Raw genomic sequence first — 17,696 nt, forward strand, 5'->3', positions numbered from 1 at the left:
AGGTGCTACATTATATTCTATGGTGGGGACTGCATTATACCTTATGAGGGGGTTGCATTATATTTTGTGGGGTGCTGCATTATATTTTATGAGGAGGGCTGCATTATATTCTATGAGAGTGGGCTACATATTCTATGAGAGGGGGCTGCATTATATTCTATGAGAGTGGGCTGAATTATATTCTATGAGGGGGCTGCATTATATTCTATGTGGGGGGCTACATTATTTTATGAGGTGGACTGCATTATATTCTATGTGAATGGGCTGCATTATATTCTATGGGAATGGGCTGCATTATATTCTATGAGGAAGGCTACATTATATTCTATGAGTGTGGGCTGCATTATATTCTATGAGAGGGGGCTGCATTATATTCTATGAGAGGGGGCTGCATTATATTGTATGAGGGAGGCTACATTATATTCTATGAGGGGGCTACCCCAAACCCTGCTACATAATTAAGACGTGTACTACCTTATATTGTAACCTGATATTAGCGTGTTTTACCACACAGTTGGTGGTCTTGTATTTATTTCTATGTAGCTACATAGTGGGCCCCAAGAATGATTTTCTCTGGTGGGCCCAAGGTGCTCCAGTCCGACGCTGTGTACCCCTCACTTTCCTGTGTGTGATCACTACATAAAGTATTCATAAAGTATATTACAGTCGTTATATCTTAAAGAAAAAAAATCATAAACTCTCCATAAGGAACTGTAGATGTTGCTTCTGGTGCTGCACATTCCTTCTCGACATCATAATGTCCCTGTGATGTGTCTAAATGAGAAGCTGCAGCTGCATCTCCCTCCTCCCCCCTACTTCTCCCCCTCTCACTGTTTCTGGATTTTTTGGTAACTGTGTAGGTGTCTCTTGTTGTTGGTATCAGCACTTCACACCGATCCTCGACTATCCATCACTACTCATCTGTAGCTCCACATGCAGAATAAAAGGAAGGGAATTTTGCCTGAAGTTATCTTTTTTTTTTTTTTACCAAATCTCCACGCTCTTTCCTGTCCGCTGTCTTCACTAGCTCCTGTCTAATGTCTTCCAGGTTACCCGTCAAGGTCCCTACTGGAATCGCTTCCTTCCCCAATGAGCTGGTGCATTGTCCCCTTCTCTGGGCCAAGCAGAAATTCCTCAATATCCTCTCCTTTAGTTACATGCCCCGTGGAGGCCATTTTGGAGCCTTTGAAGAGCCGGAGCTTATGGCTAAAGACATACGGCAATTTGTGGGGAAAGTGGAACAGAAGTAACGGCGTCCTGGGTGACCGATGAGGGAGACCGAATAGCTGCACAGTCACAGCCATCGCCGGCTGTACTCCGAGCACAGATCATAGCCCTCCGCATGGCCCTTATAGCGCAGAGCAGGCCAAGCTTTGTAGCATTTTATAGACATGTCTCTGATGATTTTTGAGTAATTGTTTTAGAATAATAATCCTGGAAAAGAAGCCCCCAAGATCGTCCCCCACCCACTGCACAGGCAGGGTCTGAGCGTTCAGAGGTTTGGATTTTACCAACAGGCTACTTGCCCTGCTTCACAAATTACCTGCAGCAGGCCGCCATATACAGTACTGGCCATATGCTATTCAGCATAGGGTGAGCCAGTGCCATGCCTACTGCACACACGAGCCATGCCACATGCCCGCTATACACACATGACACACCCCACATGCCCGCTATACACATGATGCACGCCACATGCCCGCTATACACATGATGCACGCCACATGCCCGCTATACACATGATGCACGCCTCATGCCCGCTATACACATGATGCACGCCACATGCCCGCTATACACATGATGCACGCCTCATGCCCGCTATACACATGATGCACGCCACATGCCCGCTATACACATGATGCACACCACATGCCTACTGCACACACGAGCCATGCCACATGCCCGCTATACACATGATGCACCCCACATGCCCGCTATAACATGATGCACCCCACATGCCTACTGCACACAACGACCCATGCACATGCCCACTATACACATGACACACCCCATATGCGTGTTATACACATGACGCACCCCACATGCCCGCTATATACACATGACGCACCCCACATGCCTGTTATACACATGACGCACCCCACTTGCCCGCTATACACATGATGCACCCTACATGCGCGCTATACACATAACGCACCCCACATGCCCGCTATACCCACGTGACGCACGCCACATGCCCGCTATACACACATGATGCACCCCACATGCCTGCTATACACGTGACGCACGCCACATGTCCGCTATACACACACATGATGCACCCCACATGCCCGCTATACACGTGACGCACGCCACATGCCCGCTATACACACATGATGCACCCCACATGCCCGCTATACACATGATGCACGCCACATGTCCGCTATACACACACATGATGCACCCCACATGCCCGCTATACACGTGACGCACGCCACATGCCCGCTATACACACATGATGCACCCCACATGCCCGCTATACACATGATGCATGCCACATGCCCGCTATACACACATGATGCACCCCACATGCCTGCTATACACGTGACGCACGCCACATGCCCGCTATACACACATGATGCACCCCACATGCCCGCTATACACATGATGCACGCCACATGCCCGCTATACACACATGATGCACCCCACATGCCCGCTATACACATGATGCATGCCACATGCCCGCTATACACACATGATGCACCCCACATGCCCGCTATACACGTGACGCACGCCACGTCTGCTGTACACACGTGAAGCATGCCACGTACGCACATGATGCTGCCACATGACCACTGCACACGCACATGATGCACGACACATGCCCACCATACACACATGATGCGCACCACTTGCCTGCTGCAGACGTATGATGCCTGCTATGTGCCTGCCACTTGCGCATGATGCACGCCACGTTGCCACCACACATGGTGCAAACTTGTATGTGTGTATAAATTTGCACTGTGCCTTTATGCGGTTGCAAGAGGCGTGCCCCATCTGTTGGGCAGTAACAGGGTTGGAAGTTGGTAGGATAGGGCATGAGCCTATATACCGTATACAGTCAGGAGAAAATCTAACTACACTTTCAAGGAACGGCTGTCGGACTACAGTTCCCAACATTTGGAATTGGAGGATTTCAAACCAAGTTGGGGGTTCTAGGAGGAGCAGCTCATAAGTAATAATCCACCTTGTCCTGTGAGTTTTACATGTACGTTGTTCATTACATTCATAGAGCAGGCGGATCTGGCGCGTGCGCCCGCCCTCCAGTGGTGACGTCACAGTACTAACGAGTCCGCCAGTTGCCACGTTTCTTATGTTTCCTACATATTAGACGATGGCAGAGGAAATACTGAACACTAATCCCTTTTCCTTGTCTCACGTGAAGCAACTCCATTCCCATAGTTGACTCTTTGCCTTCCCCTCTTCATTTGTGGGAACTTACATTCCATTTCATTGAAACAATATAAAAACCAAAATAAGTTTTGTTTGTTTTTTTCCAGAATTCCTATATTCTTATGTATCCGAGTGCCTTATAATCACTGTTCTACTTTGCTGATATTGTGTATTCTGAAATAATCATTTTTGCAAATACAATTATTAATTTTTTTTTCCGCTTTAGTAATAAAAACTGGTAAAATTCAGACCCTTGTTACAGAGATTCCTTATTTGGGGGTGGTGTGGATTATTTCCTAATCCTTTTTGGAAAATTAAAACTTTTCAAACACCCAGGGATTTCAGAATTTTAGGGGTCCATTCATTACATAACCCAAGTAATGACAAAGCATCTAGATGTCTGTCCATCTCTTGGTCTCTGTCTCGAGGACTCAGTTGCCCTGTATTGCATGGAGAGACCACTGATTTCACTACAGTGCATAAGATGTCATACTTTGTTTCCCCTGTAGGGGCACTGCAAGGAAATTGAAAACTTGCTGCCAGATTCCCAGCAGATCGTTGGGGTATCCCAGCAGCACAACACCCCGTCCTTGCTCAGCTTATTTACGTTCCACACCGTAGGGTACCGCTATGGGTCCCAAATATGCCCCCGATGCATATCATAGGGCGCCGCTGTGGGTCCCGAGTATGCTTCAATGCATGAACCCTTCAATGGCTTTTCTAGACAGGAAAATCAATGGTGATTCCTCTGGTTCAGATCCCGGGGTTGTAGATGGTGCTGGGAAGATGATGGTCAGTGGCGTACATGGGTGATACGGACTCCAAACGTTGTGATTCCCAATGTCTCACCCTTTTTCTGAGGAGCCAATCGGCCTTTCCCCTCTTGTCCCTGTCGCATACAACTGCTTGTTCCTGTGAAATTCAGGTCCACCATATTAGATGAGGGTGGTCTTCTGGAGGAGGCTGGCCATGGTTGGGTGACCTTGGGCAGGTTTGGGAGCTATGAATGTTTGGACATCCCCCATCTGTTCTGTAGCAATGAGTTTTATATTAATAGTAATATCCATCTAGGGACCCCACCACAAGCAGTCCCCCTAAGAATTACATCCCAAACCCTCATGGTCCTGTCACAACTACAGACCTAATAGATCTCGACACTCTCTAGATGAAATAGAAGATTTCCCTCTCTGTGAAGTGCACTAGTTCTGACCTACAGGTTTGGAGACCTTCCCCAATGAACAGCCCTAAAGAAATACAGACCCCCTTAACAAAGAAAAACACCAAGCTCCTAAATAAACAAAATGAGCCCATAAATCTAAACCTCAAAAAAGACCCTCTAAAAAAAAGACTCCAGACGAAAGCCCCTATATAAATATAGACACCTGACCGAACACTTAAATACATACTGACCTCAGGCCAGATAAATTCAGGCCACCAAAACAAATGCATATCCCAAAGGAATTGTGCGGCCTGAATTTGAACTACATACCCTAAATAAATGCAGCACCCAGAAAAAAAAAACTTTAATTAGTTCACATTCTATACCTGTAAATAAATACAGACCCCTCCTGTATTATAACAAGCTACCAGGAGATGGCAGCAGAGCCCTGTGCGTACATCATTACTAGGAGAGCTGAAGCTGCGGCCCCCAAGTCTATGAAGGGAGAGTCTAAGCCCCCTTGTGTCCCTGCACCAGTGCTCCGGCCATTACCCCCCATAACATCCACGCCGTCCACTTCTGCTGCTGACATAATTCTATTTCATCACAGTGGGGCTTGTGGTAGAGAATTATTAAAACTGAATGTGCAGCAGGAGCTGGAAAGCCTGATACCGGATATCTTCTATGTCAGGAATAAAGCTTCATCAATAACATGATGGCTCCATCACACCGTGATAGCATGTACTAATTATTATTACTCAATTAAACCTCCCTCTGCCAAACCACAAAATTCTGGCTGTCGCTACTGACTGATCATAAGTTGCATCCTGCAGTATACTCCAGAGCTGCGCTCACTAGCATTACCTCTGTATTATACTCCGGAGCTGCGCTCACTAGAATTACCTCTGTATTATACTTCGGAGCTGCGCTCACTAGCATTACCTCTGTATTATACTCCGGAGCTGCGTTCACTAGCATTACCTCTGTATTATACTCCAGAGCGGCGCTCACTAGAATTACCTCTGTATTATACTTCGGAGCTGCGCTCACTAGCATTACCTCTGTATTATACTCCTGGAGCTGCGTTCACTAGCATTATCTCTGTGGATCAGGGTTGCAGTAAGTCGCCGTGTATATATATATATATTTGCCCCATTCACATGTATAGCGCCATGGAATAAATGGCGCTATAAAAATGAATAATAATAAATAATAATATGTGTGTGTGTGTATATATATATATATATATATATATATATATATATATATATTTATTTATATATATATATATATATACACACTTTCTACCACCGTTCTTGTCAGATTACCGGCCCATGGTCCTCAGAGCTACAGGGTTCGGGGCCTCCCTATTGGGAATCTCTGGCCTAAGCGGTGTCCATGCCGCGCTCCGGAGCTCTTAGCCGCTGTTCACACATCAATTATTTACAATGATGATTGCAGGATAAGTGACTTGTGAAGCTCCTGGAACGAAGGATGGCAGCAGACAAAACAGCGGATATACAGCCATGATGGAGGATCCTGGTCACTCATCCCAGTGTAGAACTGTACAGTCAGCCAGAAATGGCTGATACCAGAGAATAAAAGACTTTATCCCATTGAGCCAATGTATATACGGGTGTACGGTCTGTTAACATGGTGAAATGTACAATGCTGATCTTACCATAGAGAAATACGATGCCTCTGGTATAGGGCCCATGGGGAGAGGGGGCCCAGCTGTAATCTGCCCCCTGGCCTCCCGTCACTGGGTCATGAGTCTAGTGAACAGGTAAAATGCTGGTCACCTGTAGCCACCACCAGGGGGAGCTCACAACCTGCAGTTCTATGAGAGCTTCATCAATCAGTGTGCAGTGAGCTCCCCCTAGTGGTGGCTACTTGTGACTGTAAGTATCTGGACACGACTAATGCAGCACAACAGGCCACTCACTACTCCAGTCTGAAACGTGGTAAAGTAAGAAAAACCAACAACGGTCAGTAAAAACAAACCTTCAAACTGAGAAAAGGAACTTTCAATTTAAATGTACTGAATATCAGCTAATCACAATCAGACTTTGCTTTTGAAATATAGTTAAATTGTATAAAACAGTATAAAAAAAAGCAAACAAAAGAAAATAGTCTGGACGAAAATGATGGCACCCCATGAAAACACTGAAAATAATTTGGCCATTGGGACATGTAAAACTAAGGGCTGTCTTGTAATTAGCATCACAGGCGTCTACAAACTTGTAATCAGTCAGTCGCCTATTTACAGGGTGAAAAGTAGTCATTGTGCTGTTTGGAATCATGGAGTACTACACAGAATATGGAGCAAAGAAAGCTGAAGAGAGAGATGTCTCAGGAGATCAGAGAGAAAATCATAGACAAACATGATACAGGTAAAGTCTCCTAACACAGACCTGCCGAAGAGATTGGAGATGAACTCTGAGGTCACGGTTCATCAGTCTCAGATCACTCTGTCCATTGCTGTCTTAATTATGTGGCCTTCATGGAAACCACTCCTAAAAAAGCGAGACTGGAATTTGCCAAGATGCCTACTGACAAGCCAAAAAGCTTCTGGGAAAACGACCTGTAGGCGGATGAGAAGACTGGTGATCTATAGTATGTTCACATATGCAAAAAACATTGTACCTTCAGTGACACATGGAGGAGCCTCAGTTATGTTCTGTACAGGGTTCAATGAAATCTCAAGACATTCTGGAGTAAAATGTGCTGCCGAGTGTCAGGAAGCTCGGTCTGAGCGGCAGGTCATGGGTCCTCCAACACGATAATGACCCAAAACAGCTAAAACCGTCCAAGAATGGCCCAGAACAAAGTATCGGAGTCTTCTGTAGAGGATTCTAAGAGCTCTGATCTAAATCCTACAGAACATCTGTGGAAGGAGCTGGAGTCTGGGGAAGACGCCTTCACACCTGAGACACAAGGAGTCCGACAAAATACCTATGGACGGGGGCAGAAGTCTCACTGAGAGTTACGGAAATCGTTTATCTGCAGTGATCCCCTCAAAAGGTCATGAAACAAAACAAGTTAAGGAAACCATCATTTTTGTCCAGGCCGGCTTCATTAGGTTTTTTTTTTTTTTATTAAACCAAAATTTAAAAGCCAGAAAGAAACGTCTGAGTGATACTAGTTGATATTCAGTAAATATAAATTGAAAATTATTTTTGTCAGTTTCAATTTATTTCTGTGACCATTATGGGCTTTTCTTACTTCAACAGAAGGTACCAACAATTTTGCCCATGTGTGTATTCACCCCTTCGTCACTCATATATTTTCAGTAAGTAGTAAAGCCCCTCTGGCTGTTATAACCTGCTGCCCCTCTGGCTGTTATAACCTGCTGTTGCTCTGGCTGTCATAACCTGCTGTTCCTCTGGCTGTCATAACCTGCTGTTCCTCTGGCTGTCATAACCTGCTGCCCCTCTGGCTGTCATAACCTGCTGTTCCTCTGGCTGTTATAACCTGCTGTTCCTCTGGCTGTTATAACCTGCTGCCCCTCTGGCTGTTATAACCTGCTGCCCCTCTGGCTGTTATAACCTGCTGCAGAGGTGATGCAGTGTTCCTGAGGAATCTTAGCCTATTCCTCATGGTCAGTGGCTTTCAGTTCACTAATAATCTTGGATTGTCAATGCCTGAACAAAAAAAAGAGAGGGGTTCAATTAGATACAAATGACATTGGATGTTCATAGAGATACATCAGGAAGTTGAGTTCACATAGGGGCACCGGCTACACTTCATGGACGTGGCAAAAAAGTAAACTGGCGCCGACTGCCACAGGACTCCTGAGGAGGCAGGTGGTAAAAAACCATTGAGATTTCGTGGCAGCAGGCGCTGAGGTTTGTTTGCTTGTAGGCGCATACTAAATGCTGAAGATGTCTATACTCTAACACGTCACCTCAACTAACCCCAAAGCACAAGAAAAGTCGCTTCTAATATGTACAAAACCATATAAATAAGTCACAGAAGTTCTGGGTTTCTTTTTTTTTTTGGTGCAATAAACAAAACCGGAATTTTTTCATCCAATAGGTCAGAGGTATGTCTGGAAGAGGAGGAATGAAGCAAAAGCAGAAAGGAACATGGTGCATACAGTGGAGCACGGTGGAGGCTCAGTGATTTCTCCAGTGAAGCATAGTGATGCCTACAGTGAAGAATGGCCGTGGCTCAGTGAAGTCTTTAGTGAAGCATGGCGGTAGTTTGGTGTTGTCTACAGTGAAGTATGGTGTTGGCTCAGTGAAGTCTTTAGTGAAGCATGGCGGTAGTTTGGTGTTGTCTACAGTGAAGAATGGTGTTGGCTCAGTGAAGTCTTTAGTGAAGCATGGCGGTAGTTTGGTGTTGTCTACAATGAAGTATGGTGTTGGCTCAGTGCAGTCTTTAGTGAAGCATGGCGGTAGTTTGGTGTTGTCTAAAGTGAAGAATGGCAGTGGCTCAGTGAATTCTTTAGTGTAGCATGGCGGTAGTTTGGTGTTGTTTACAGTGAAGTATGGTGTTGGCTCAGTGAAGTCTTTAGTGAAGCATGGTGGTAGTTTGGTGTTGTCTACAGTGAAGTATGGTGTTGGCTCAGTGAAGTCTTTAGTGAAGCATGGTGGTAGTTTGGTGTTGTCTAAAGTGAAGAATGGCAGTGGCTCAGTGAATTCTTTAGTGTAGCATGGCGGTAGTTTGGTGTTGTTTACAGTGAAGTATGGTGTTGGCTCAGTGAAGTCTTTAGTGAAGCATGGTGGTAGTTTGGTGTTGTCTACAGTGAAGTATGGTGTTGGCTCAGTGAAGTCTTTAGTGAAGCATGGTGGTAGTTTGGTGTTGTCTACAGTGAAGTATGGTGTTGGCTCAGTGCAGTCTTTAGCGAAGCATGGCGGTAGTTTGGTGTTGTCTACAGTGATATATGGTGTTGGCTCAGTGAAGTCTTTAGTGAAGCATGGCGGTAGTTTGGTGTTGTCTACAGTGAAGCATGGTGTTGGCTCAATGATATTTTAGTGAAGCATGCTGGTGGCTCATTGATGTCTACAGTGAAGCACAGCAGTGTATGCTCTGGGGCTGGAAACTGATAGTGTGTAAAGCCCAAGCTGGATTCAATCAATTATTGGCAAATCCTAGGAGAAAACGTCATGTCTTCTGCGAGGAGGTGACACTCGAGCATCATATGACATTCCAACAGGACCAAGATCCTCCGCATACTTCACTGTCCACTAAGGTTTGGTCTCAAAGACGTCCTGGAGGATTAACCACTGGTTATACTAGTTGTGTTGTGATTTTTACCATCTTACAGAATATGTCAATGGAGGATTGAATAATTTTGATTCCAACTCTGTCTCACATTTACCTATTTATCTATCCACCTGCCTAATATTTATCCATCCATCTCCAGCACGTAGACCTGAACCTATCTCTGAACCATGGTGCGTTACGCACTGTAGATCAAGCCAGTGGGAGACGCGCCATGACTTGGTACCTTTGTTGGCTCTCATACGATATTCTAATTTAGTGAGAAGCACTTGTATGACCGGCCCTGATGTGCTTGGTAATGACACCTACCCTGTACTAAAATAATACATCCTGGATATCTTGAGGGTAAACCGATTGGCCAAGATCCCAGAAACCCTGCTCCCGAGAGGACGCCAGCGCAGTGACCTGGTGTCTTCCCATTTCAGCGTTTATTTGCAAAATGACAACGGCATTGAGCAGATCCGATGATTTGGTTGCAGGGGATTGGTGGGGGGAAGGCACATATGTAGTTACAGGTACCGGTGCACTATATCAAGGTCTCCATCACTTTGGATCTACATGGTAAAAATTCTATTTGTATCCCTGTATCTGCTCTAAAGAACCAAGTATGGAAAGGACGAGGTTGGTTTCAGACAGATCCTTATTGCCTTTATCTCCGTACATCAGGGGAACACATTCACTACATAAGTTCCTTGGTGAAATGGAAGTAGAAAACAGTCCTCACGAGCATCTGGAAAGCGTCCCGTCTCCAATCTTTGGCCCATCCAGTTTTGGAATCCATTAGGTTTTTTTCCGAGGTCTTGAGTCACGTCCCGTATTATTGCAAATTTAATGGAAGAAATAGTTACCGAAATATCCGAGCTAAGATTAGGAGAAATCAACACGATGGAAAACAGGAGTCAAGATACTGTTGCTAATGCCGTCCTTATGTCTCCACCTCATCTTCGTCCATCAGTGGGATTTCTGTTAGGAGGAAAACGGACATTGTTATTGAGATGATGGGAGCGGTGGTCAGATCTTATCTATTAGAAGATCTAGGTATAAAATGCATTTCAAATAATGAGCGGTAATCCGGTGAAACGCACAGGAGAGGCGGCAGACTTTTCCTCCCGAGCAGCTTGCTTTCCTTACCGTCTGCTATGTCGATGCTCGGACTTGTGGTCGCCGTTTCGCTGTTCATGTTCTGTGTGCCCGGCGTCCTCATGTGTGTCATGGAAGAAGACTGTAACGTGTGATGAAGGTCGGGGGATTCCAACAAGCTGTCGAAGGTCTCCGACTCCTCGCATAAACTGTCCGTGTTGGGGTTACCAGGATAGGCGGGAGGGTGGGATTCTTCCGTGTGAGACGGACTCCTCTGGCCAGCAGAGGACATATAGCCAGGAGGGGTGACGTTCACGCCGCTGCTGACCGCTTCATCATAGGAAGGAAGCATGACCAGGACGCCGTCCACCACCACAAAGTCCGGCTCTGCCGAGCTGTCCTGGGGACTTCTAGAAGGAGGAGTGAAAAAGATATTAGATAGTTTAATTACAGAATCAATATAACAGACCTGTCCATCCATCCATTGATCCAGCTACTACATTTTTGGGGCGGGAATACGTGTTATACACCAGTCTTGAACCTATAAAAGTGATATCACTACTCACCGTCCACAATGCACAAAGAAGAGCCAGGTCTGTGTAGGACCTACACCACCCCAGCTCTTTAGTGCTTTGTGCACAATGTCCGATGCTGCTAAAATCAACTGGTAGAAATTTTAGTCAATTATTGAAACATATGTCCGATGTGTAAGGCATCGGCCTCCATCATTGTCGCATCGCCCATACAGAAACCTCACAGTGAGGTGCCGGGTTCGCACCTCGGGAGGAAATGGGTCTTGAACTTGGTCTGGAAACTTCTGGCGATGATGACAAACAGAAGGACCAGGAGGACGCTGCTTGCGGTGAAAGCCACAATCTTCCATGTTGTCAGCATCGTCTCTTGGCTGTCAGGCCAGGATTTTTCTACTCAAAGTAAAAAAAAAAAAAAAGGGTAAAAAAGATCAATAATTATAATTTTTGTGAAGATCTTTGAAAGCTGGAAACCGTAAAAGAAATACGGAATATCAGTCATGTATGAGCCAGGAGACATATCAGCCATAACAATAAAACCACCTGCCCAATATTATATAGGTTCCTTACGTCACGAGGACATCACTGCCCATAGAAGCCCGGACTGCACAGATCTCTGAGGGGTTGGGTGGGATCTGGCACAATAATAGCAGTGGATCCTTGTCCTGTGCATTTCTCAGTGTGGCCTCTATGGATTTGACTTGTTTTCCCAACAGGTCCCACAGATGATTGATCGGATGGAGATATAGGGATTTGGATACAAGTCGTCACCATGATCTCAGACCATTACTGACCAACTCATATCTGCTGAAAAGGGTCCTCATGTGGGCACATGATCTGCACAATGTTTAGGTAGGTGGTAGTGTTACATCCATACAATGCCAAGACCCAAGAATACCAGTAGAAAATTGACCCCTCACACTGGCTTGTCTTTTTCCCATAGTGCTATCTCTTCCCCAGGTAAGTGACCCACGCGTTTCAGGATGCCCACCTGATTCCTCAGACCAGGCCAACATGTTCTTTTCTTCTTTGGCTCCACTCCAAGTAGGTAGTAGACAAGGTCAGCATGGGCATTAACCAGTTGTCCTTCCTTGGACCACTTTTGGTAGGTACTAACCCTCACATACTGGGACCACCCCACAAGACCTGCCAAATACCGGTAACACCCCACAAGACCAGCCAAATACCAGGACCACCTCACAAGACCTGCCAAATACCAGGACCACCCCACAAGACCAGCCAAATACCAGGACCACCCCACAAGACCTGCCAAATACCGGTAACACCCCACAAGACCAGCCAAATACCAGGACCACCTCACAAGACCTGCCAAATACCAGGACCACCCCACAAGACCTGCCAAATACCAGGACCACCCCACAAGACCAGCCAAATACCAGGACCACACCACAAGACCTGCCAAATACCGGTAACACCCCACAAGACCAGCCAAATACCAGGACCACCTCACAAGACCTGCCAAATACCAGGACCACCCCACAAGACCTGCCAAATACCAGGACCACCCCACAAGACCAGCCAAATAATAGGACCATCCCATAAGACCTGCCATATGATTGGAACACCCCCAAGACTTACATGGTACTAGGAACGACCATAAGACCTTATGTATACCGGAAACACCCCGTAAGACTCTGTTTGGAGATTCTCCAAGTCGCTATCCATCACAACTTAGCCCTCGTCACAATCACATGGAACCTTACGTTTGCTCATTTTCAGCTTCGAAAACATCACCTTTTATGACTGTCTGTTCATTTCTTTACATAACTCACCCCTGACAGTCGCCATCCTCACCACATGTTCTCACTTCACCTGTCAGTTGTTTTATTGTTATGGCTGGTGGTCCATTCCTATGACTAAAGGCTCGTTGAGGGGTCCAGGAGACCTGATGGTGCCACATATTCCAGATCACTAGTGATCAGATGCCAGGGACATTGGCATAAGTCCATATTATAGTGCAGTGGGACATTAATGAAGGAAATAGATCTGATCCTATAAGAAACACCATATACAATCAATATGTCAGGGAGTGACGACTTACCCGTCTTCTCACAGTAGAGCGGAGACGATGGGAACCACTCTCCAGACTGGCACGTGAAGTACTTGTAATCGTTGGACAGAATGTACCCAGGGTCACAGTAAAACTCAATCACAGTCCCATGTATGTACCGTTCACAGGGCTGAGGGTGACAAATGTAATCTCCATGTGCCACCATCGGAGGAAGGGGGCAAACTAAAAGAAAACAGGAGCAAATTTAACATAAAGATCAAAGTTGTGGACCGACCATTTGACTTTTAGGCCTTTGGCCAAAAATTCATACTCAGACGGGAACCAGTACGCTCTTAGTCCATTTTCGAAATTTGTGTTCGTCTATGGGTGGTCATTGATTTCAGTGGGCGCAGTGTAGTAGTACCGAAGATTTTTTCACATTAGGTCATAGAAAGAACATGACATGGCAGACTGGAGAGAGAGTCCAAAGAGGAGCGACTGAGTGAAGTATCTCCTTCTGTAACGTCCACATGGACCGGTGGTGTCCTAATGGGTCCACTCCTTTCCTTATTACCTTGTACCTCCTAAAATCTCCTACTAATTAGGATCGGTGCTGTGTACCACCACCTAATAGCCAGTAGGTTTTCCTCTGCACAATATGGGCTACCACTTTAATTTTCCTTCAGGATAACCTCATAATGGCTCTTAGTGGTGATACCCACCACAAGCAATTTGTTTTAAGGTGACTATCGCTTTAAAACCAGTTAAACCAGTAAAGAATTTACTGGCAGGAAGGGTGCTCTGACAATCTCAACCACCATGACAAAAACACACCAAAATATATTGAAGAGTTTGGGTTACAAATACCCTGATAGGGAATTTGGCTTTAATATAGGAGGATCTCCGGGTCAGAGCCTCCATTTAAAAGCCAGGCTACGAAGTGGCTACATACAGCGTCTCCCTCTCTGGAGGACCCGACAAGTTCATGCATTATATAATTACATTGGAGACGTTGTAATGCCTTATTTACCCTGTGGTGGCGCTGCAGGAGAATTAAATCTATTAATTGACACCTTAACAGATTACTAGGTAATCTTTAGGAGTCCAAAACGTGAAAAATTCTCAAGACAGATAGCATCTGATAATGTAGGGTATTCTTCATCTCCAAAAATCTACAATAGATTAGATAAAACCTAGGCAGGGTCCTAGACTTTAGGCTCTCTACATTGGATAATCCTAGCGTTATGACTCTATTGTTGGGTGTCCCGGAACCATGGGTTCCTTCCCTGTTCCTAACTCTAGGGGCACTCTTGCTCGCACTGTTCCCCGTATTACTTCTAATGGTGAAGATGCCAGGGCCACATACCTTGTCTTAGCTCCTGAATCCACCCTCAGTCTGTACCCTTCCCCCACCCAGGGAAGAGAGGAGTAGTAGTGCAACCGTAATACACCAACCAGACTAACAAGGCAATACGAATAGGGATAAAGGAAAATACAAATCATACAAATATACTCACACAAACAACAGAGGTAAACACCTGGGAGTGGAGGATGGGGTTAAACAAAAAGTAGGAGAAGGGTGGGAATTAGCACACACCCAAAACCTAGCAATAGTAGCCACAGATAAATGCAACAACGACCTTCTCCAATAACAACCACAAAGCACCATCCCCTAACTAGGCAGTGTCACGATATGGTATGAAATATCATATAAGTAGTTTCTCTTGCTAGCAGGCTGTGGGCTAAAAAGCCCCCCCTTCCCTTTCACTCAGCCAAGAGCTGCCGTGTCAATGCACTGGGGGGAGTTTTATGGCCAAAAGGTATTTACGACTAGGCTCAAATCTTCCTCTAGCAGAGAACTGTTCAGAAGTGTCTAGAAGTTTCCAGAAATCCATGGAAGTTCTTTGTTCTGTTTTTGTAACATATTATGCAAACCGTTTACGTTAAGAACACGAAAATATATATTCTTACTCTCCCTCGGTGGATCTGCCCATCCCTCTAAACACGGGCTTCTAACTCCATCTGGTGAAGAAGTAGGGATTTCTCTGTAAATATGTATCACAGATAGGACATATTTGATCTCATTAGAATGCCCACGTTAATCCGAGATGAATGCTGGGTTTGTTATGACTATGACATGTTTTGTAGCGAAGTTATAGAAATTAGAGAAAATAGTTTAAATTTTAGTTAGACTGAAGAGGTAGGAGGGACGAGGTGATCCAACCCCTTTCTTGGATGTCACAGGCTGAAGCTATAACTGTCTGCCAAGATCCCCAGCTCATTCTTCTTCTTGATTTCTTGTCTTCTCCTGGAAGAGCCCTGAGCACGTCCAATGAACTGGGACGTATGGTTGCCTGCAATGCAATGAACTGAGAACATGTGAGTGTTATCTTTTCTCCTTTAACCCCTTCATGACCTTGGGATTTTTAATTTTTCCGTGTTCGTTTTTTACTCCCCTCCTTCCCAGAGCCATAACTTTTTTATTTTTCCGTCAATTTGGCCATGTGAGGGCTTATTTTTTGCGGGACGAGTTGTACTTTTGAACGGCACCATTGGTTTTAGCATGTCGTGTACTAGAAAACGTGAAAAAAATTCCAAGTGTGGTGAAATTACAAAAAAAGTGCAATCCCGCACTTGTTTTTTGTTTGGCTTTTTTGCGAGGTTCACTAAATGCTAAAACTGACCTGCCATTATGATTCTCCAGGTCAGTACGAGTTCATAGACACCTAACATGACTAGGTTATTTTTTATCTAAGTGGTGAAAAAAAATTCCAAACTTTGCTAAAAAAAAAAATTGCGCCATTTTCCGATACTCGTAGCGTCTCCATTTTTCGTGATCTGGGGTCGGTTGAGGGCTTATTTTTTGCGTGCCGAGATGATGTTTTTAATGATAGCATTTTGGTGCAGATACATTCTTTTGATCGCCCGTTATTGCATTTTAATGCAATGTCGCGGCGACCTAAAAAACGTAATTCTGGCGTTTCTAATTTTTTTCTCGCTACGCTGTTTAGCGATCAGGTTAATGCTTTTTTTTAATTGATAGATCGGGCGATTCTGAGCGCGGCGATACCAAATATGTGTAGATTTGATTTTTTTTTATTGATTTATTTTGATTGGGACGAAAGGGGGGTGATTTAAACTTTTATATTTTTTTTATTTTTTTCACATTTTTTTTAACTTTTTTTTTTTTAACTTTTGCCATGCTTCAATAGCCTCCATGGGAGGCTAGAAGCAGGCACAACTCGATCGCCTCTGCTACATAGCAGCGATCTGCTGATCGCTGCTATGTAGCAGAAATGGAGGTGTGCTGTGAGCGCCGACCACAGGGTGGCGCTCACAGCCACCGGTGATCAGTAACCATAGAGGTCTCTAGGACCTCTATGGTTACCATCCTGACGCATCGCCGACCCCCGATCATGTGACGGGGGTCGGCGATGACGTCATTTCCGGCCGCCCGGCCGGAAGCGGTAGTTAAATGCCGCTGTCTGCGTTTGACAGCGGCATTTAACTAGTTAATAGGTGCGGGCAGATCGCGATTCTGCCCGCGCCTATTACGGGCACATGTCAGCTGTTCAAAACAGCTGACATGTCCCGGCTTTGATGCGGGCTCACCGCGGAGCCCTGCATCAAAGCAGGAGATCTGACCTCGGACGTACTATCCCATCCGAGGTCAGAAAGGGGTTAATCCCCTTTATGTTCTAATTACCTTGTACATATTCGCAATTGTCTCATTTGTAACATCTTTGTAAAATATTTTGATAAAACACTGCCTGAAACTTTTGATGGGGTATATTATTTAATACTAGCTCGTTCTCCTGTTCTAAACCGTACCCTAAGTCTCCTGAAGGGAAATACGCTACTGTGTTGGGTTAGCTTCGGACCCGTTTAATCGAAGCTGGTGGCAGCGATAGTGTGCAGGCTTTTGGGGTGATGTTGTAGCGACTGCGGCGTTGATAATTATTGTTCCTGCCTGAGTGGGAGTATTTTATCGCGTCGCTGCAGCGTGCCCAATAGCCAGTACATAGCAGGCAGCCTGTCTGGCGACTAATTACCCCAGGTGCAGTACCTCATCTGACCTGAGAGTAAGGGGGGCGCCAGAGAGCTGCAAGTGTTAAGTGGAACTGTAAGCGGGATATACATAAATCCCTGCAGTTCGTGGTATATTGAAAAGCAGTGGGATACCTAATATAAGCCCCTGCTGTAAACTAAGAGGTCAATAGCCTTGTGTGTGTTTTTTCATCACATTGTTGAGTGGAGGAATAACTAAGATAAGCCCCCCTGCACATGTGATAGCCGT

The 17,696-nt window shown here is 45.3% G+C and overlaps 2 protein-coding genes across 4 annotated transcripts in view; one reads left to right on the top strand and one right to left on the bottom strand.

The window, feature by feature from the left end:
- Window positions 1-3,638, top strand: part of EPHX1 (epoxide hydrolase 1) — a 31,651-nt gene extending 28,013 nt beyond the window's left edge. The window contains exon 9 of the mRNA XM_069768432.1: window positions 1,049-3,638. Within this exon, the coding sequence (XP_069624533.1) occupies window positions 1,049-1,250 (202 nt within the window). The 3' untranslated portion in view covers window positions 1,251-3,638. The remainder of the gene's footprint in view (window positions 1-1,048) is intronic.
- A 4,911-nt stretch (window positions 3,639-8,549) lies between these two features.
- Window positions 8,550-17,696, bottom strand: part of SUSD4 (sushi domain containing 4) — a 134,752-nt gene continuing 125,605 nt past the window's right edge. For 2 of the 3 annotated variants that reach the window (XM_069768430.1, XM_069768429.1), the window contains exons 6-9: window positions 13,451-13,642; window positions 11,637-11,781; window positions 10,910-11,268; window positions 8,550-10,741 (exon numbers count right to left, since the gene is read on the bottom strand). In XM_069768430.1, the coding sequence (XP_069624531.1) occupies window positions 10,704-10,741; window positions 10,910-11,268; window positions 11,637-11,781; window positions 13,451-13,642 (734 nt within the window). In that variant the 3' untranslated portion in view covers window positions 8,550-10,703. The remainder of the gene's footprint in view (window positions 10,742-10,909; window positions 11,269-11,636; window positions 11,782-13,450; window positions 13,643-17,696) is intronic. The other variant, XM_069768431.1, reaches the window with a different exon arrangement.

This window comes from Ranitomeya imitator, chromosome 5, assembly GCF_032444005.1.
Source record: "Ranitomeya imitator isolate aRanImi1 chromosome 5, aRanImi1.pri, whole genome shotgun sequence".
NCBI classification, from domain to species: Eukaryota; Metazoa; Chordata; class Amphibia; order Anura; family Dendrobatidae; genus Ranitomeya; species Ranitomeya imitator.